Source organism: Pleurodeles waltl, chromosome 11 (assembly GCF_031143425.1).
Source record: "Pleurodeles waltl isolate 20211129_DDA chromosome 11, aPleWal1.hap1.20221129, whole genome shotgun sequence".
In the NCBI taxonomy this organism is placed as follows: domain Eukaryota; kingdom Metazoa; phylum Chordata; class Amphibia; order Caudata; family Salamandridae; genus Pleurodeles; species Pleurodeles waltl.
In genome coordinates, this window is record NC_090450.1 from 270,165,988 (window position 1) to 270,187,863 (window position 21,876).

Sequence of the window (21,876 nt, forward strand, 5' to 3'; positions counted from 1 at the left end):
GCCTTTGAAACTGCTTTTTTGTACTGATTTCCCAAAAAAACAACCATACCTGTTATACAAACGTAGAAGTGCTTGTGGTCACCGAGCTTCATGGATTAGTCAGTTAAATGTCATTCACAATTTGCTTTTGCCAACCATAGCACACTACAAAGGGCAGTGGGTCAGCTACTTTTTCAATTATTGCCATTCACTTTGAGTGACTGCTCAAAGCCTTGGACGTTGTTCAAATCTGACTGCAAAAGTTTTTTTTTTTCTCTAGCAAAGTGGCTACTAAGAGTGCTTTTTGTATTTATGTTCAGACAGTGGCTATTTATTTTGCTTACATTTGTGGTGCCGAGTTGAATGGCAATTTCTGACTCTTTTTAAAAGTTGTTTTAAAGTCAATATGTGACATTTTTAGTTTGTAGCTTCCCAAGATTTGAATCGTTGATGATGTATTCGTATCTCCGCTACAAATAATAATAAAATGCATTGTGCAGCTGAAGGGCTTGCTGTTTTAAAAACATCACTAATAATACTGCTGTACCAATGATTTGTTTTCATTGAGTTTTTTTGTTGAAAGAAAGTGGCAGCCATACTTGGGTGGCAGCTTGTGTTTTTTAGGGTCGAGCATGCACTAGCGCATGCGTCTCACTTGCGAGACACTATTGTATAAAAAAGGGGCTTGGAGCCCACCAGTTGCTAACCATTTCTTTGCTTCATGCCTGTCTTCCTTACAGCCACCTTTATTGGCCAGTACAGGCGAAACTTAATTTCTCGTAATTCTGGGACCAATCATAGGTTAATCCAAGTTAATCAGTGCCGATCTGCTGCTTCTGACTTAATTAAGGTATTGTTTCTTCCCCTCTCTCACTCCTCCTGTTTGCAGCTTCCTCCATAGTGCTTGCGCTTGGAACTTTACAGGCGCTATCACACATGCGGTTTATAAATCTCTCCTTCTATGTAGCGCCCACCACAATACATCTTCCACAGAAGAATGTGGCAAAATGACTTCCTTTGCTGACAGTGTGTGAAATGATGCCTTAACTGGAAGCACATTAAAAGTTGATAATTTTTTCATCATTAATATATAGCGCAAACTAGACTTGAAGGTATTGAAATGCTGTACACAAGCATGACTTGTGTTTCTCAAGGACACATTCATTTTCATTTTTTAGGCACAATAGATTAAGGTCCTCATTTCAACTTTGCCGCCCGCCAAGTTGAAACCGCCGGGCGGCCGCCAATGCAGCCACACTCCCGCTGGGTCTATTTTGAGATCCCCGCTGGGCCGGCGGGCAGAAACCTGGTTTCCGCCCGCCAGCCCAGCGGGGATCTCGGCCGCAACACGGGAGCCAGCTCCAAATGGAGCCGGCGGTGTTGCGGCTGTGCGACGGGTGCAGTTGCACCCGTCGCGCTTTTCACTGTCTGCTATGCAGACAGTGAAAAGCTCCATGGGGCCGTTGCTGGGGGGCCGTTGCATGCGCGGCTCCCCTTTCTGCCAGCCTTTTCATGGCGGTTCATACCGCCATGAAAAGGCTGGCGGGAGGGGGACTCGTAATCCCCTGGGCAGCGCTGCCCTGGGGGATTACAACCGCCGGGACAAAAGTGGCGGGAAACCGACGGTCCCAGCAGTGCAACCGCAGCTCTTCCGCCGCGGTCGTAATGCCCAAGGGCTGTAATGAGGGCCTAAGTGTTTTGCCCAGTATCACAGGCATGTTGAGTCAATGCTGAGGCTCGAGCCCGGTTCCAGAGTGAGCTGTTCTGTCCATTAAGTCAAATCCTCTACCTGTTGTTTTTAATGCACTTGATGCTTGAAGGTGCATGATGTGCAATCAGACAGGCCAGTGTGCCATCTGCATCTGATTGCGAGCACAATGAAGCCTGTATTGACAAGGCTTGCTTGACAGCAAGCTCTCCCTCCAGGAAGCATGAAGCATCCAGCCTGAAGGCAAGTTGGCTGTAGTGCTGCAGCAATGGCTGCTTCTGGGCAGAAGGGGTTGTCTGCCAATTATACCAACAGAGGTGCCCAGGACAAAAATTTTTTCAGATGAAAACATTGTTAGCACTGCCTACATGAACGCAAATCCTCATACCAAGACAATAACATATTCTCAATGTAGCAACTCACTCTCTCATAGGTTCTGCTCCATGGCAGCACCAGCAATACAATGCCATGTCCTCTGCATACCATCACAGAGCACCTTTCCCTTTTAATATCAGTTATGATCCTGTAGGATCTTGTGAGATAGCGATGAAAGGACCCTTTTGGTTTCTGATGGACTCCGTAGAACTGTGACATAAGTGGTAAGGTGTGGTGAATAGATTTCATGTTTAGAATGTTGAGTTTGCGCTTTCATGCAGAAGAATAAAGACATGTAAGACCAAGCTCTGTGTGTGCTGTGTTCATTATGAGTACCCAGGCTGGGGAGGATGCTCCAACTGGCGACGAGAATGGGATACGTAACCTGAAGAACCTACATGCTCTCCCAGAGAGTTTGCCATGGTACAGTAAACTGCTCATGCGTGCCACATGTGCCTCAGTCGAAGAGAAGAGCGGTGTTTGGAGTATCTGGAGTTAAACCGCCACTCCAGCCAGTGACAAGCTTTCGAAGAAGAAGTAGGCCATACAGAGAAATTTGTGTATCATTGTCCAGGAACCTTTTGATGAGGCTGTGAAACAGATACCGCACAACAACACAGAGCTATACGATATATGGAAAGATTGCGCTAAAGGCAGCGGTCACCAGGTACAGAGAAGTGCGAGAGGCAGCAACAGCTGAGTGCAAAGAGCACTAAAAGTAGTGATAGCCTTATACAAATATAATGCTAAAGGCAGTGACATATGAGAAGTTTGAAGAATCCATGCAAGAAACAAAGTTTCTACTCACTGCTAAAGAAGAAGACTGTGCTTCACAGCCAGAGAGTGGGTGCAATTACCCAGGTGGTAGCACACAGTTAGCATGTGAAGAAGGTGCCAGTACAAGTGGACAGCAGTCAGTGCTGGAGAGAACCTCACTTTCAATGTCAGTAAGTTCCACAAATGGTTATAATGTTGCTTTCTTCCTAAAACCACCACTTCCATTCGATACCGCCAAAAAGCAGAATATTGGTGATAGATGGACTAGTTGGATAGAAACGTTTTCATGATTTCATTGATGCACTGAAAGAAACAGATAACAAAAAGATTGTCAAATATCACAAGAACATTGCAGGTGAAGAAGTAAAAGAAGTAATAAAGAAAGTAGCACATGCTGATGAAGTATCATACTGTCAAATCAAAAAAGCCCTAAATCTCAAATTCAATCCAGTGCTGAATGTTGATTAGTCCGGAGCGACTACTATGGCTGCCAGAGCTAAGCAACGTGCAGATCAACAAGCTGCTGATATGGAGGCCTGAGGTGCCCACAGTGAGTCAGTCATGAACATGAAAAGTAAGTAGAAACACAAGGCTGTATGACACAAGGTGGTGTCTCCAAATAAAAATAAACTGTGCTTTAGATGCAGATTTTTGTTTCCACATGAAGGTAACTGTCCCGCCATTGGACATATATGCAAGGGTGGTGGGAAAGAGGTCCATTTTGTAACAATTTGCAAGGCGAAAGAAAAACTAAGTGCTTCATGCTGAGAAAACAAAATTGAAACCTTAATGTTCCAGAAGCGATGTTCTATGCACACCCACAAGGCCAAGCAACAACATTAGCTGAGGCAAATCGGCATCAAATAAAGATGATCGTCATCCAAATCTTCGCCCAAGAGTTCTTCAGTTTTGGTGTCAAGTGACAGTGAGAAAGATGAATGTGCGATGCCAATGTTTACTTCAGAAAAACGTGGGCACGTCGGACTGCCCAAATGTGATGAAAATTCAATGAGAAAAATCACAAGTCATTCAAACTTCGTCCATAAATGACACTAAAGGTAAACAGCTGCTCCATACCTTTTATTATTGACAGTGGTGCTTCGATGAACATTATGCCTGAGCAGAAGTACAATGAGCTATCACCCTGTCTCATATCATCAAAGACAAAAGTGTATACATGTGCTGCATCAACTCAATTAAAGAGTCAAGGTTCATTCGTAGCCACCATGAAACACAAAAAGACAAAGGTAGAAGCTCCCATTCACGTACTTCAAAGTACTGTGTCAAGTGCCTGTTTACTCATTTTGAGTACTTCTGCTGAAATGAGACTGATATCTGTGAATGCTCATTATGAACTAATAAGCCAATTCCCTTAATTGTTTCATGGATTAGGAAAGATTAAAACCATGAAAGTCAAACTGCGTATCAGTGAGGGCGTTCGTCCTGTTGCTCAAAGGCATAGACGAATTGCATTTCATTTACAAGAAGCGGTTGAGAAAAGGCTTGAAACATTACTAAAGCATGATATACTTGAGCGATAGACTGGTCCAACCATGTGGGTTTTGCCCATACTGATGTAGGAGCTGCACGCATCTGTGATAATATGCATCAGGCTAACATGGCAATTGAAAGAGAACAACATCCTGGTCCGCACATTGCCAACATGATCATACAGTTAAATGGTGCTAGAGTCTTCTCTCACCTTGATCTGAACAAAGGGTATTGTCAATTGGAACTTAAAGACAATTGCAGATACATTACTACGTTTTCTACTCACATTGGTATATTCAGCTATAAAAAATACGTTTTGGTGTGTTATTAGCTGCAGAACGTTTTTGTGATATCATTCAATGTATAATACAGCATGTCACAAATGCTTTCAATTACAGTGATGTCAAATTAGTCTTGAAAGAACATGATAAAGCCCTAACACAAGTTTGCCAACTACTTGCTGATGCAGGTCTAACCTTGTATGCAGAGAAGTGTGAGTTCCACAAAACAAAACTCACATTCTTTGGCCGTATCTTTTCTGATGGGGGTGTGACGCCGGATCCCCCAGAAGATGTTGCCATGTTACATTTATTCCTTGACATGGCTGGTTACTGTTCTAGATACATAAGTGACTTTGCCTCAGTAAGTGCTGCTTTAAGAGACTTAGCAAAATGAAATTTACTCGTCCACAGGAATGTGAACAAAGTTTTAAGAAAATCAAACATGCAATTGAGTACACCACTGAAATCACCTATTTTGATCTGGATCTATATACAGAGGTGGTTGTTCAAACAAGCCTGGTCGGGTGCGATCCTTACCCAACACAGTGGACACCCGAATGCTCGAAGCCATATTGTGGCATATGAAAGTGGGAGTATTTCACAAACTGAACATGCCTATTGACATTCTGAAAAACAAAGTAGTTTAGCAGTTATGTGGGCTTGTGATCATTTCCATGTCTTCTTATATGGAAAACCTTTCAGTCTTGTAATACATCATCAAGCACTGCTTACAATCTTTGGCAATCCAAAAGCTAAGATGTCTCCTAGAAATAAACATTGGGGGTTGCAACTACAGCAATATGACTACACTATCGTGCACCGACCAGGGAAAAATCAAAATCCTGCTGACTACTTTTCACAAGTGTCAGTAAAGTGTCATGATACCTCTTCGAAAGTGGGTGAAGCCTACATTAACTTCCTCGTAAACTCAAACACCCCTGCTGCAATTTCTTTCAAACAAATTATTACTGCATCAAGCAAAGACAGTGACATATTGAACATCAGTCCAGTAAACAACACTGACCTCTCACAGATGACAGCAAATATCAAAAGTTCCAGATTGTAAAAGATTAACTGTCTGTTACTCAAGAAGGTAATGGCTTAGGAGTTTCAAGAATTGTCATACCAGAGAGTCTGCAACAACAAATAATTGAAGTAGCTCATGATGCTGTTACTACTAAATGAGCTCTCAGAGACAGACTTGGGTTTCCTCACCTTGATGAAAGAGTTGAAAAATAATTGAAGGCCTGTCATTTGTGCAATTGCTGATTTCCCAAAATCACTCAGCATACCTTAAACATGTAAAATTTACCAAAACATGTATATGAGAGAATTGCTGTTGATTTCTTTGGTACTCTTGACAATGGACATCATCTGATGGTAATTATAGATGATACTCCCATTTTACTTTAGTAGAAGATTTCTCATCAAATACTCAAGAATTTTTTTGCAATATGGGGTGTTACTTCAATTCTAAAGTCTGACAATGATCTGGCTTTTAACATTCAAGAATTCTGAGATGTTATTACCCATCTCAGTATGAAGCATCAGCAAATCACACCTCTTTGGCCACAAGCAAATGTTGTTGTTGAATGGTTTATGAGGCCACTTAAGAAGGCACACTTAAGAAGACTGTTCAGCGGGCTAAGTTGGAGAAGCTTAATCTGAAGTCGACTGTAAGCTTATTGATCAATTCCTCATTCAAGGACAAGTGAAAGTCCTGCCACACTGATTTTTGGACGTGCCATGATGACCAAGTTACCACAATGGGCCAACAGGAGATCTACAACAGCTGGTGAACTTCGTCAAAAAGATTTGGGTCATAAACAAAAGATAAAGGTATATACTGACAAACGTTGATTTTCCAAGAACATTACTTTCAATAAACGGGGTTGAGTATTTGTGCCACAACAAAGAAACCATATGTCTGATGCTCTCATTGATGCTGAACCCTTTGAAGTAGCGACTAGCAAAGAACTATGGTGACTTCCCACCATCCTGGAAAGTCCATTGCGCGAGACCCTTTGCACTTCAGACATGGGCCTTGTCATTCACCAGTTCCTAAGTCAGAGATAAGACTGGTTCGATTGAGGCTACAGAGCACCCTCTGACTGCATATTTCCCAGCATCAGTCATGGACGCTTCTTTTTTTCTCTTCCCAGCCTCAGAGGAAACGATCTGATAGTTTAATCAGAGCTCCAAGTCGACTTATCAAGGAATTGTAAGATATATGTTTGTAAAAAAATATATAATTTTTAATTAACAAGGAGGAGGAGTGTCTTGTGAGTTAATGAGGACCGGACTCTTTAGTTTCTTGATGGGCACCAGAGAACTGTGATAGAAGTGGTAAGGTGTGGTGAATAAGTTTCATGGTATGAATGTGGGGTTCACACTTGCATGCAGAAGAATAAAGGTGTAAGACCAAGCTCCGTGTGTGGCGTGTTCATTTATGAGTACCAAGGCTCGTGAGGATGCTACAGATCCCATGCCTCCTTCCTTGCATTATTCTGCCTTAGTGGTTTTGCATCCCCTCCCTTGCTTATGGGCATCCTTATCCAAGAACATGTAGTGTCTTTCCTATTTCAGCAGAGGACTATTCCCTCTTTCTTGGTCAGCGGCAGCTCTGGGCCCTTGTCCCCAGATACGTTTCATGTCTAGAACATCTTTCTAACAAGAAAATAGTGACCCCTTATTTTTAAATGCCTAATTGCACCCCCCTGATGCAACATCTCAACACTGTGGCTCAAAGAACCACATGGTATCCCACTGCCTTCTCTTTCTCTAAAGCACCATAGTGCCCCCTTATCTCTCCAGTGTCATAGCAGATTCCCGCAGTCATTTCTACCCAACAAAGGGCACTCTGCATAATGCACCCTAGCACAGTGTCCCTTTTTGCTACACCATCGTAGTACCCCCTTTCATCTTTTTGCTAGCACAACATCCCCAGTCCTCCTGTTCTTCACCAGGTGACAACTTTATCATGACAACAGTAACCTGGAGCCCCCCGATCCGTCTTGTAACAGCCGAACTCTCTGAGCAGATACCTTATTGAATGCCGAAACACTGGTCCCTCTTTTCTATGTATTTCTGATAAGGTATAATATGCACCAAAAGCCCCGAGTATTTTATACACAGAATAAGTATTTAACAATCCACATGATACATTTTTTCTAGTTCTGATCGTGAACAATTAATCTGAAGTCTGACACATAGGGTATCAATACCACATTGTGTTGGTAAGCGTAAACAACTCAGTATAGTATTGTTTTGAGAAAGTATTGTAATAAAGCTATCTCAATTTACAGTGATATGATAACATCTGCGTATTAAGCAGTAGTCCTCTTTATCGGAAGTTACATAACTCATTTGCAGGACTTAATGATAAAATGAAAAAGTTATGCCCTATACAGCGGTACACATTCCACTTCTATCTATCAAGCATCTTTAATACGATGGTGGTGAAAAAAATGTGTGAGACAATCTACAGCAGCGTACAATAGGGTACATATGTGACTATGCTTATGACCAAGGGCACCTTTCTTTTTAGTGGCATTGTGTTACTAGAATCACTAATGTTCGCTTACGATCATGACATAATTAAGCAGATCCATATGTTTCTAATAGTCACAATTTTTTTGCTTTTATATAACATGAGCATTTTAAGTAAGCGCCAATTTTAATATTGCTTATAAAGGTCTGAATATTGTGTTTGTACGACTCATTAAGGTGAGCAGCCATGAGAGGCAGAGCCATGGCCCTCTTGGGGGGACCCAGTGGTGCATGGTGCCCAGAGCAGGACGCTGTGTCCTTGTACACTGGTGCAGTGGCTGTACTTCTCAGTGAGTTTTGCAGCTGCCGCAGATATCAAGGGGAGGGGTTGAGGGTTTAAATTACTTTTTTTCTTTTAAACGTACCCTTCGTTGCTGCACCTCGCTCTTCCTCCTTGCTTTGTTCTGTTGTCCCAGCATTCGCTGAGTCACCAGAAAAGACTCCCCAGCAATCCTGGCACTGCTTACATGCTAAACATAGCATGTAAGCAGCATCAGGATTGGTCACTGCCGCTCAGACACAACCCTGGGGCCTGTGCAGCCGGGCTGGAGAAACCTAAGTGCACATGTATGTTTGGACGGTCGTCTTAGGCTGTCCAAACAGACATGCGCACTTAGTGCTCACAATTGCTCATCCTCCCCCACCTCCCAAGGCCCAGCCCGGCCCCTTCCTGCACCTGCCGGCCGAGCCAGCAGCAGAAAAATAAAACGATATTCAAATATCGTTTTATTTTTCTACTGCTGGCTCTTAGACAGTGAGGCGATGCTCCTCCACCATTACGGAGGAGCCGCCCCTGATTGAGACAGCCTATTACGGTCACTGTTTATTCTGTTTAGCATTTATAACGGAACCCTTACTGTGATTTGCTTTTTGGATCGTAGTTGCAGAGCGAGCATTGTTGGTTCACCTTGCCTGCTCGACCAGGTATGTATTCAAGGTGTGCACAGCAAACAATAACTGTGAGTTTGCTCGGGCTGCAGCTTCTGGTATTAGCTCATTCGTACTTGTTGATCTAGCAGAATAAGTTACAAGGCTAGGTTTGTGAGTTTCCGGTATGGATCCAGGATCAGTTTTTTAATCTCTGTGTACCAAACGTTTTGCTTTTTACCAGTGCTGAGTATAATCAGCTTAAAAGCATAACAAACACAGCATGTCTCAAAGGCGAGACCTTTTTGCTTTGCCAATGCTTGTTTATTTTTGTGACACGAGCTTGTAATAAAAATAACCATTTGTTCCAACGAATCAAGGCTAGCCCTATTGGGATTTACCTGTGCTTGACTCTGTGAGGCGGGATGGCAACGGATAATTCTTCATTTTAGGTCTGCCTTTAGCTAAGAGATTTTGTTAATAATACAAATATATATAATATGCATACTTGCATACAGGGAATTTCAGTCTCCCCTTTTCATCCTTTGGACTGCTGTAGATTCATTCCTGTTGTGTTTGCTTCCGCCACAGCATTCAGCGTGGGCGCAGGGTGAGCCACTTGAGCCAACCGGTTATGTAGCTGTGAATGACGTCATTCTGCTGTTGCATTTGGTGCGCATACGAATGCAGTGTGGGCTTTTACATTAAAAATATATGACTTTTAGATAGTGCTTGTTTCATTAAGGTGACGCACCTGCAGCACCCAAAACACTCCGCTCTTGTGTCGTACAAAAATCATTCACACAAAATAAGCATTGGCAAAGCCAAAAGCCTACGCCAGACCTAATGACACTTGCAACACTTTTATCTCTACAGTGGAAGGCCAAGCATAGTAGAGCTGTTGTTTCATTTTTCCAAAACGTCACGCAGACTTTTTTTTTGCAGGGACCCGCATTGTCAATGTTTTTCTAGTTATAAATGTAGGGACTATTAAGAATTTTTCAAACCTTGTCATTATCTTAGGCGGGTGTTTATTTTCACTGCATATTAAAGTGCAGTCTTTTTTTCTTATAATTGCTCAGGAGTAGACATTTTTCAAAAGACTTATTCTTTTAGACTAGACAAGTTCAGATAAATATTTCTAGCCATCAGGAAATGCTGGCGATCCCAATTTGGAGATATGTGAATTATATTGCTATCCAGAAAGATATTTCTGCAAAGGGGTAGCTCTTATGTGTTTGGTTGTTTCTCTTGGTTTCTTCTTGGTAAGCCAGCTCCCAAGGCAGCTTCTGTAAGTTCCTCGTTCTGTTAAAAATGTTAACATTTTCATTTATGCGATGACTTTCTTTCTTTGATGAGAAACTGATACCTCTGATTTCATTGTTTGAACAAAGTGATATTATTCGTCAATAAAGGAGAAAAACTCAAAATGCTGTGTTTCTCTAGTTGGAAATCATACTTCTTCTGGACCTTTCAAATACTTTTTTATTCATATTTAATTTTATAGCTCCAGGAGTAGTTGTTTTTCGAAGAACAATATATCTTTTCAATCAAATTACTCTGAGAAAATTATTATTTATATTGTTAGTTATTATATAATCATTATTATTGAGAAGAGATTAACGTTAAAATAAGTCGGTACTCAAGGACAAGTGTTCTTTAGAGCAAAAAAAAAAATGATGTCTACCAGTAGCTACAGAGTGCAAGATTTATAACGATATGAATTGAATGCGTTCTTAGTGATGTCATGACAATGTGATCTATCAATCATGAAAACCGAAAGTAGTTTCAGGGGGTTACAAAATATGTGTTACTTTCGAAAGTAATGACTTTATTCCAAGTTCAGATAGTCCGTATAACACTGTAGTTAGGCCCAGAATTTATACCAGCTTAATTGATTTACAGCTCACAGAGTAACAAACGTATTTGTTGTAGTTTGAATTTACCGACGAGAAGCATCTGCAATCTGTTTCAATAAGACACAAGGCAGTGATATGAGATGGCTTGTCCAGAATTCATTTAGTTGAAACATGAACTTACTTACCACAAACATAACAACAATGTTGTCATGAATAGAATTATTCTGACATTCAGAAACAAATTAGCTGTGTGCCAACATGTTTTAGAATTCACACTATGTATGTCATTATAAACTTTATCTGGTTTTATTTATTAAAAACAAAGTACATGTAATTAAAATCTTAACTCGTGAATAAATATACAAAGGATATGCACATTTAAATCAAGTGTCTACAAAGGGGCTCTATATCAAAAACAATATGCATTAAAATTGCAATTGACACATCACATATACAGTAATTTATATTCTTAGGGACCTGACCTGTCCTGTCATTTTTCTCACTAAAGAGTACAACAGACATCCACAAAGCTCTTTCGATAAAGCATGGCAAACTTTAAAACAGATCTAACCTGATTGTAATTGCTGCAAAAAGGATAGTGCACAAATATGTTGCCGGAACCCGTGTTTCTTTAGTAAAGTTTGGATAAAATCAGTTCTAGGGACTTCATAAAAACGGCAACCAAAATAGAAAGTGCAAGGTTCCTTGTGTTGAGAAATTGCCATGGACAGCTAGACAGTGCCCTCGCCCAGGTATTAAATCTAGGAAAGATGACTATGCAATAAACTAGGTTGAGTCCCCTGTGTTGAGACTACATAATTCTGTAAATGTGGCTATATAGCTTCATTGTGAGGTAGGTTCTGATGCAAGGCAAAAGTGTGTTTGTGCCTGGCTAGAGTGAGACTTTCCTCCTTAAATAGAAGACACATATGCTTTAACTCTGCCTTTCCCTTCTTGATCAGGGTTTTCGGGTTGTGAAATAAGTATCTTCTCTCCAGCTTGTCTTGTAAAGTTCTGATGTTTCTGAAAAAAGGAGTGGAGATAGCTCTATCCAGTGGCAAACGGTCTTGCAGTATTCGTCTGATCAGGAAAGCCTGCTTTTTCATCCAAATCCTGTGCCACAGCTTGAGTGGGAGAAGCCTATAAATGCCTTCAATGAAAGGCACACCATATTCCCTGTGGCATAGATAGTGCGAACAGATGGGGGAAGTGAAGCCAGTCTCCGTAAACAGCCATTTTCAGAGATCTGTATCCTTGTTCCCTTTGTGTGTCCTCATATGCGCATCCTGTATAAAGCCACCATTTGGCCTGGTAAATAGTGCACAGCCTGGTAAATCATTCACACTTTCATTAAAGGCTTTCACCTCAGCCTGGTGGCAAAGGCAAATAACCATGATGAGGCCTTCATAAATTGTTCATTTCTGATGTTAATGTGCTGCTTCCAAGTGCCACCAGCATTAAAATGTACTTCTAAATCGGAGAAAGTACTAGTATGTTTTAACTTAACATGGTTGTCTCTTTATTGACAAAGAGTTGTGCGAATTGATACCACAGGTCATAATAGAAGATTTTTTCAGGTTACCCTTGAGAGCCAGATCATCCGATCATCCTTAACCTTCATGTAGGTTTCCAAAAGGGACTGCAGGGCTTTTCACGTGAAAGGACCGGGCGATGCTCAATCTTAGGCATGTCCCTGCACTTCTTCAACAACACCTTCTGTAAGTTATTTATGTAAACGGTGAAATGGAAAGGTGCAAGTTTTCAGTCCTGGCTTACCCTTCTATCAGTTTGGAACTCATTAGAACACTCCCAACCTACGCCATATCTGACTCAGGCAGTGGAACCCATATATTTTTCCCTTAATAAATTTATGATCGACTTATCCATCCTCCAGGAGCACCATAGCTTGCTGTGAGATACAAAATCAGAAGCACCTAAGTAGTGTACACTCTTTGTGTGTCTGTATATTTGTTAATCAGTGGAGTAAGATGGTGACACTGATCCTCTGTATCAGTACCCCTCCGAAGTCCATATTGGATATTCGTCATGATATGATGTTCCTCAGCCCACGCTTCAGTTTTGGCCAGCAGTCCTCTTCCTAAAACCTTGACCAGGGAGTCCAATGAGCATATCAGACAGCAGAAACTGATGTAGTTACAATTGCCTTTTTTTCTGTGTAGGCATAATAAGTGACCGCGACCATGTGTCTAGCTTCCCCATTTTACAGCCGGAGTTCAGGACATTTGTGAGGAGAGGACCCCAGAACTCAATGTTAGTTTTATAAAGGTTTGATGAAACCCCATCCAGGAGAGGGTCTTTTGCATTATGACTTTTTAGGTTTGCGTTAGTCACTTCTGTCAGGGTGAAGTCAAGGGGCAATACATTATTAGTTGTATGTGGTCACTAGACACCTAACACTCTTAAGTGGCTGCTCTCAGCACTATATTTGCAACTTAAATACTGTTAGAATGCGCAACCCATTCATGGCCAGAAATAGCCAATTCAAGTTATGGTTCTCATAGGTGTTTAAAATAAGGGTGATTTATTATTTGCCAAAATGCTGTGCTTTCTCCATCGTTACCATCTGTCACTAGGAAATCGCAGGCATTTTTTAATGGCATTCTTCCTACTATGCAGGGCACATTTATAGTTTCTTCTACAGTCGGCTATTTCTGCTTATTATCTAATCTCTTTTCTCAAGGCTGGTTTTAAGGCTGCATGTGCTTTTGAGCAGTTACTGTCAAACCAACCATTAAACTTGTAAGGCCTTCCAAATATGGGCTGTGTGAGTTCACTGTTCCTGTAGCTAGATCTTTCTTCAAATGCCTTCTTTCTGTTCCAGACAAATGTCTATATTAGGTTTATTAGCCACAATTAGCTTTGTCAAGAACTCCACTGGACTAACACTTTCCCAGTTAATTTGAGGGCTGTTAGATCGGTTCACCTTTATTGCTTTGATTGTGGCTCAGCGCTTAAGCAGTTCCCCCCACAGAGTGGATAATAACTCAGTACTTAAGGGATAGTGATCACTCAAGCAATTTATGTGGCTCTAGAAACTAGAAATAGAATCAGGTTTCCTGTGACCAAGATGAAGTCCCGCCTCGTCTGCTGTATATATGCATGGACAAATGAAGCCATTGTAGTGTTGCATCAATTGCAAAGGCAAAGTTCTGTTTGGCAAGGAGGTGGTTAATCAGGTTTCCATAATCGTCATGTGAGAATTGTGTCAAACTATCACTGTTTGTCACAAACACCCAACCACCCCCATTCCCCTCAAATCTGGCTGCACATTTAACTTCCCACCTCAAAAGAAATAGGATTTATGGCATCCCGTTTATATCAAGAAATATATCACAAATTGTAAACCTTTGCACAACCTGTGTAAGACACCTGAGTTCCCTGAATTAAAACATATGTGAGTCTTATTCTGCCTTTGTTTAAAAAAGAAAGGTGACCATTGGCTAGATTTTCATAGATGCCACCAAGAGACCATATTTCAGTCAGCGGTGAGGGGAAAAAAGTCAATTTGTCCTTATAGTCACAGAATATAGTGACAGGAGAAGGCATGGCTTAAAAACATCTCAACAGGGATATCTTCTTTAGAAACGTAGGAACCATTAAGCAGACAAATCAGGCAACTTGGTTTCAAAGTCAGAGCAAATATAAATTGGCTTAATGCAGAAGTAATCGAACAGATACTGGTGACTCTAAAGTCAAGCCAAAAGCCCTATCAAACAGTTTATGTACAATTAAAATGGTAATGTACATAATAGTGCTTTAGGAGACATTTGTTCCCACACCTTTCCCCAACATTCAGCATTGTTTGTCTGTAAAACCAAATCCTCGTCTAATTTACTTTGACATTCATTATAAACAATTTATGTATTCTTTTACAGCCTCCTCCAATCGAATAATCGATAGGATATTCTCTGGAGCTGTTACAAGGTAAGAACATAAAATCATGTGGTTTTATAGTAGTGATAGAACAAACAGAGAAAACTAATTGTACAAACACATTTTCACAGACTATAACTGTACTTAATATGACTCTTTCTATGAACAGACCCTGTGTCCTTAATTTCACGCACTGTATCGACCAGTTATGAGTTGCTGAAAGTGCACTTCTAGTTTTGACAAAAGAAGTGAGACAGGTGCCAGAGATATGTTTTCAGTGAGCTGTACTTCACAGAACAATTTCTCCATAATGAGGTATTTGCTGTCTTTGATTGCAACACCATGTGTTGATAGAACAGTTCCGATTTCACTAGTAGGAGCTTAGGCGTGGCTTGTATTTTACCTCCTCATCTCACCTCTTCTTTCTGTCCTTAATTTTCTGTAGGCTCTGCCTCTTAAGCTGCCCATTCTGTTCAGCAACCTCATTAAAAAAATCTAACAAAATGCTTGAAAGCTCGTTCAGGAAGGTCCTGTATAAAAATAGGTCCAGAATATTTTCATTCTTTTTCTTATCTGCCTTGGGAGACTTTCTGTGACTGTGACTCACAGATTGGTTCTCTTCTTACTATTGTCAATATCAGCATTCCATGACCTGGAAGTTTTTTGGCCGTGAATAGAGCTCCCTATCCACAGTACCTAGTAACTAGTTTGGGATGGATGGCGCTGCAATTCTAATCCCCACCCCAACAGAACCGTTCTCCTGCCTTTTGGAATTGCAAACAAAAATGATGCAGGTCCTTAAACTATAGCCTGCACACTTGGGTCCAGGTGCTGCTTCTCAGACCTGGGCTCTCCAAATGCAGGATATCTGCCTTTTCTGCATGGTCACCCTATAGTTTTCACCTTTTGCTGGGCCCTATATTTTTGCTGGCATTATAACTGTGTATTTAAACCTCCTAACCAGTAGTAAAGTGCCTGTGCTCCCCCTCTAAACGTGGTAGAATTAGCATATTCCTGATTGGTCCCAAATATATGGTACAACATGGACACAGTGCCTTTAAGTTATATGTTACTAGCAGTCTGCAGTACTTATTGGGCTATCCACTGCACTCACAGTGTAAAACATAGTTTCAGGCCTACCAGTGTAGGAGTCTGACTGTAGCAGTGTAAAAACTGCAGTTCAGCCTGTCAAAATATACGCTTTTGATAAGTCAAAACCTCGTTTTTAAATATTAATAAGTTACCCCTCTGTGGCCTTGTCACCCCCAAGCTGAACAGATTAAGAATCCTAATACTGTATGTCTGGAATAGGGGTCGAAAGAAAAAAAAAAGAATTTGTAATATTTTTAATAAATATTAATAAAAGATAGCTTTTAGAAAGGTACATTTTTCCTCGCTGAAGTCCTAGAGGCTAAATTAGCATTTGCTCTGCCACTTCTGCCAGCTGGTAATATTTGAATAGCCCTCTTGATGAGGTCTGAACTTTCCCCCCTATTTGAGACAAAGGCATAAGGTGTGGGGAACTGTTGTTGTGCCCATTACCAGATGGCCTGTGGGCTTGGCCTAGGAACCTGAATAATTTCAAAGAGGCCTACCCTGTCACACACAGGTGTAGCTAATTCCCATAGTTGCCCCTTTCCTTTGTCGCTCCAATCAATAATGGACCTCTTTTTGACAGTGTCAAATCCTCCTGGAGTGTCAAAACCTAACTGAAAGGTCTGCTGGGTGTTTACATATCTCACTTGGGCCACTCTTAAAAGGGCACTGGCAGGATGCCAGAACAATTCTTGTATATACACTGTCTGGTTTGCTGGAAAGATCTTTTTGTTCTACCAGACGTCTGTCTCTGAGTTTGTATGGGTACAGGACCTGCTTCCAATTAGATTTCAGGGTTAGATGTAGGAAAGTACTGGGATGACCATAGTGCACTTTCTGCGTACTCCAGCCCTCAGAGCCCAAGTTTACCATGGTGGAAGACGTTCGCTATCTTGTAAATACTCAGAGTGCGTATGTTTAGCCCCTGGAGCCTTTAGCCTTATTGGGTAGGGCATTTCCTTGGGTCGTTCCACTCACTTGCTTATGCCAAGCATAAATGTGGTATCTCCAGACACTGACTTCAGAACATTGGAAGAACATAATATGACTGAACCTGCTGTCTGGTGCTGAGAAGAGCCCGAAAGACCAGGGCCTGCTCTCTTTCTTGCACCCAGGGCACAAAATGTACTCCAAGGGTCGTAAGGCTGACTTTCTGTTCAAGATACAGAGATAAAACAAGCTACAAGAGGCTTTTCCTATAACTGCCCAGCTGCCTAGTGGCAACTGAACCGGTACTGGGCCCTGTTGTTGCCTTCTGCCTTACAAACAGTGAGTCTCAGAGTGCTCCCTCTGAGGTCCTGGGGGGCTTTAGAAGTATACTCCTGTGGTAGAATGGGACTTAAAGGACTAAGTCAAAAAGAAAATCTGTTGCCCAGGACAAACTTGATTGGTGTATCCAAACTGCACTCCATCCCGGTCATCTTCAGATTGCAGTTAGGTTCTGGTCAGCCACTACCATTGACTATCATTGGCAATTTGTGCTTCTTGGCACTATTTCTACTTAAAACTTTGAAAATGTACATCTTTGGTTATCCTTATTGGACTTTTGTCATTTTAGTGTACTTTTTTTAATTAAAGTTTACTCTATTTAATTCATTCTGGGATTGTTATTGTTTTGCATGTTGACTTTATTACTGTTTCAGTACTTTATAAATATTTTATATGTTGCCTCTAAGTTAAGCCTGTCCGCTCTGTGCAGTAGCTACCAACGGTTTGATCTCAGGTTAATTTAGTGACTTTAATAGCTCATCCTAACAAAGCTTGTGGGTATTACATGATGTGGGTACCGTCTCCCCTCAATTAATACCCCAATTTCTTACAAGCCCCTAACACCCTCACTCGGTTAACTTTCTGCTAACATTGTGTTACCGGACCTTGTGCTGACATCCCTGAGCAATTGGTCTGAGCACTGGAAGTATATATCTGACTCTATGTTGAGTGCACATGCGTGACTGTGAAGCTAGAAGAATCTATGTTGGATCGGCCCTGGCATGGTGTGGCACAAGATGGAGCCTGAAGGACACCCTCTCCAGACTAGTTTACTGCTGGCATTCCATAGCTTTGGGTTTAGTATCAGACAGCAAACTGTGAGAGATTTGGGCAGGACTGCTCTAATTATGCAGCAGTAATCCATTTAATAGAGGCCTGCTGATTGGCTCATCCGCATTTTGTCTCATGAAGGGTGTGCAAAGGTGAAAATCGTGGTCTCCTTTGTTGTGCATGGGCAATCACCCATGCCAGGCCTGCCCCTTTGACTCTCCCAGATGTGATACTCCTAAAGGATGATGGCTGCCCTTTGTAACGTCTTCACTTTCAATTGTGCTCATGGTCGGCTGCACCATTTTGAGTCACCCCTCCTCACTGCCTGCTTTGGAAATCACCAGAGTGTTTCTGCTATGCAGAGGAAGGGTACTTTACGGGAGGTAACAGCTTTGACCCTGCTCCAGGCACCTCACCGAAAAATTAACATTTCCTATTTACAACACAGAGAAAGTGGGACTGAACTTGTTTCCAGATTTCTCGCTTAGCAAGGAGGTGGTACTCTGCTGTAACTCCTGTTTGCCAGTGGCTCCATTACGGACAGCGTGGATGTATTGCATTTTTCTTATTTTTAGTTCTTCCTCATGATTACATTTTTCCTAATAAGTAAAAGATGAACTGTAAAAAAAAAAAAAAGAAAAGCACACAAGCTGCAGAAGATCCGAATTCAAAGAAAATACAAGTTATGGATGCAGATTAAGTCACAATAAGATGGTGTACTAGGGAAGTGTGAAGTGCTGCGGAAGTTACTCCATATGTCTTTATTTTGTAGAGCCTCTTAACTGTGACACAGCTTGCGAATAACCCACATCACATGACCCGTTGTTATGTTTCAGGGGCAATACTGTACAAAGAGAAGGGAAAATGAGCTATGCTGATTTTGTATGGTTTTTGATCTCAGAGGAAGATAAGAAGAATCCAACAAGGTATGCCATTTTTTACCATTACTCCTTTATACAAGAATGTGTTCGTCTATATGATTCTTGACCTCTACTGTTTGTCCCTGTTTATCTCCAGGCACACACCCAGTTTAATTCACCAGCATCACCGGAGTGGCATCCATGTTTTACGCTACCCAGCTTTCACACATTATGAACTCTATTAACACTGTTTTTTATGGCACTCCAAATATTTTTGGCCAGAGTAGCATCATAAGATAGGCAGCTAACAGTGATAGAGCATATAGGGATGACAAACCCTCAAGAGTCATAAACACTGTCTTCATTAATGTCAGAGAATACAGCTTACAATCATACATTCATTAAACATTGCAGATATTCAGACTGTAATCAACCCTTAAAGCAGTGATTACAACAGCCACACATTTATCAGGTGCCATCCTGTACTATATTGAAATATCCATGGACTGTGTGGCTCTTTTGTTTGTGCTTGACAGATCTTCAGTACTTCCTGTGGTGTCTCAGGTCACTCGCACCAGAACGGTATATATTGGGACAAGCACAAATAAAGTCTTCAGAGCCACACTTGCAACTGGGTCTAAGACATGAGACAGCATTCAAATGAGGGCTCACCTCTCTCATCATACTGTTGCAGTACACTCAGGTCTGCGTGGAAAATGGACTATGGTTGGAAGGTGTGAAGAGAGCAAAGGGTGGGAAATGTTGTTTCTCCTTGATAAATAGCTAAAGCAGAAGTCAAGATGTTGGTATGCAGTTTATTTGTAAATTTAAAGTTTTATGGGCAGCAGACCTTACAACCCACATGGTAACACTGTATGTCACACAATATCATCTCCCTTCACATTGTCACATTGTGAGGAGCCGATATCACACACTGCACACAGCTGGCTGAAAACCCTTGCAAAGAGCAGGTTTCCAGCTAATTATTTGGAGGCTCTGCTCAGATGTTGTCCATTAGGATGTGTGAGACCAGCCCTGTACGTAACTGGCCTCCTTAAAAGGTTTGTGTTTTGGTGTTGGAAAGTGGGAGGCGGGGAATTTCATAGTGCTCCACCTGTGCTCTGCACTAAGCCCCACCGAAGACTTTACCAAAGATGCATTAGCTGACGTTGTATCCCAGACACCTAAGCACATCTGGAAACATCTCCATAAGTATTCCTTAAAGTCACCTTTGAAAGGCCTGCAGTATATACATTTTTTAAAATACATTAATTTCCTGATCAGCAAGTGTTATATTCCAGCTCAGTTGCACGTTATTGGGGACTGTAATGCAATCTAAATCTTGCAGAATCACATTCAGGAGGAATATAATAATAACCTAATTTTATAGCACTTTATTTCACAGTTTTCTACGTCTAAAACCTATTGTTAGCCAGTATTCCCATTACACAATTAAATGGTACCATCCTCGGAATGATCAAAGGCTGAGTTGGTCTAGTTAGGATTCACCCTATCGGAGATCCAAGACAGTACAAGACGTGATGAAGATTATAAGTCAGTTTACGTGAGCAATAAGTATTTATTGAAAAGGAAGCAATGTCTGACTATACTACAATCAGTATTATTTTGTATTTTCATTCTAGTATCGAGTACTGGTACCGCTGTATGGATTTGGATGGAGATGGTGTCCTTTCCATGTATGAGATGGAATATTTCTATGAAGAGCAGTGTGAACGGATGGAAGCCATGGGAATCGAGCCTCTACCCTTCCACGACTTGCTCTGTCAAACACTGGATCTGGTGAAGCCTGAATGTGAAGGTAACTAGCTTCTTTTCAGATTGTTGAGACATTTTGCATAATGTGAGCACTTCAAGTGCTAATCTAAGACACAGTTTTTGGCTGGCCCGTTTCTTAAATTATTGAGGAACTGGAGCAGTGCTATTTTACCACCTTAGACACTAGTAAATGATCTGTTTTCACACAAATGTTCAGTACATGGGCTGCTTTACCTGAAAATGTATCAACATTTGTTGAAATATCTAAAGTAAACAGCATAACGTGGCACAATAATACACAAAAGAATATAACAAATGTAAAACATAGTAGGGCACAACAAAACAGAACAGAGCATAAGAACCACAGTACAACACAAAACATTCTTATTATCATACATGAGCAAAAAGAAAACAACAGCACAAAAAGGACAGAGCACCTCACCACCATGATAAAATGCCTCACTTCAAATATGCAACAACATTTCATGCATTACCACCTTGCATATCAGACAGGGCACAGTAGCCTTTTAAGTCAGTATTCTGTATCTTCCTCCTGACACGTGCCTTAGAGGAGTGTATGACTAGGAGCTGTCGAGTTCCTTTTTACGTTGCAATGTATGAATGTAGCATTAATTTTTTTAAGAAGAGCCACTATTCCTGTTTTATTTACATAAAATATTGCCAGATTTTGAGTATGAATAGCAAAGTCTTGTCCTACTGTGTCGTCAACAGTGAAAAACAAACTCGTTTTCTGCCGTTGTGGCATTTCACAGGGAAACAACTGCTTCCCCAGCCCCCTCCCACTTCGGTTCTGGTCTTTAGAGACATAAGGAAAGAAGTGGCAGGTCAGCTGGTGAACCCCCACCTCCTCTCGATTATAGGAAACCACGAGGAAAATGAATGATATGTAGTGAACCACTCTTTTCCCTGCAGTAGAAAGGTGCTGTGGTGTACTCAAGGTCCATCTCCCTTTCTCCAGCATACCGGTGTAGACCCGCTGCTATCCAGAAGTGTGAGTGGCCCGATTCCCACTTTAAAATAAAGTGCTACACAAAAATACCCTGATGTAGTGCGATACAAATAATATCTAACTACTGTCAAGAAAAGAAGTGACTTAATATCGTTGTGTGTTACAAATATTGCCAAGTGTATTTAGATCTTTGAAAATGCATTATTCCTATTAAAGAATTTTTAAAAACATTAAAAAGCAATTTTCTGCTCATTACATGCCCTGTTCCCCATTTCTTTTCGTAATATTTTACCGAGACTATTTTTATAATATTTGCATGATTGTTCAGCTATACTGCCTACATACAATCACCATT

The 21,876-nt window shown here is 41.2% G+C and overlaps 1 protein-coding gene across 8 annotated transcripts in view; it reads left to right on the forward strand.

The window, feature by feature from the left end:
* PPP2R3A (protein phosphatase 2 regulatory subunit B''alpha) overlaps positions 1-21,876 on the forward strand; it is a 1,031,009-nt gene that overhangs the window by 931,789 nt on the left and 77,344 nt on the right. For all 8 annotated transcript variants that reach the window (XM_069213531.1, XM_069213530.1, XM_069213529.1 and 5 more), the window contains 3 exons: positions 14,783-14,831; positions 18,752-18,841; positions 20,419-20,594. In XM_069213531.1, the coding sequence (XP_069069632.1) occupies positions 14,783-14,831; positions 18,752-18,841; positions 20,419-20,594 (315 nt within the window). The remainder of the gene's footprint in view (positions 1-14,782; positions 14,832-18,751; positions 18,842-20,418; positions 20,595-21,876) is intronic.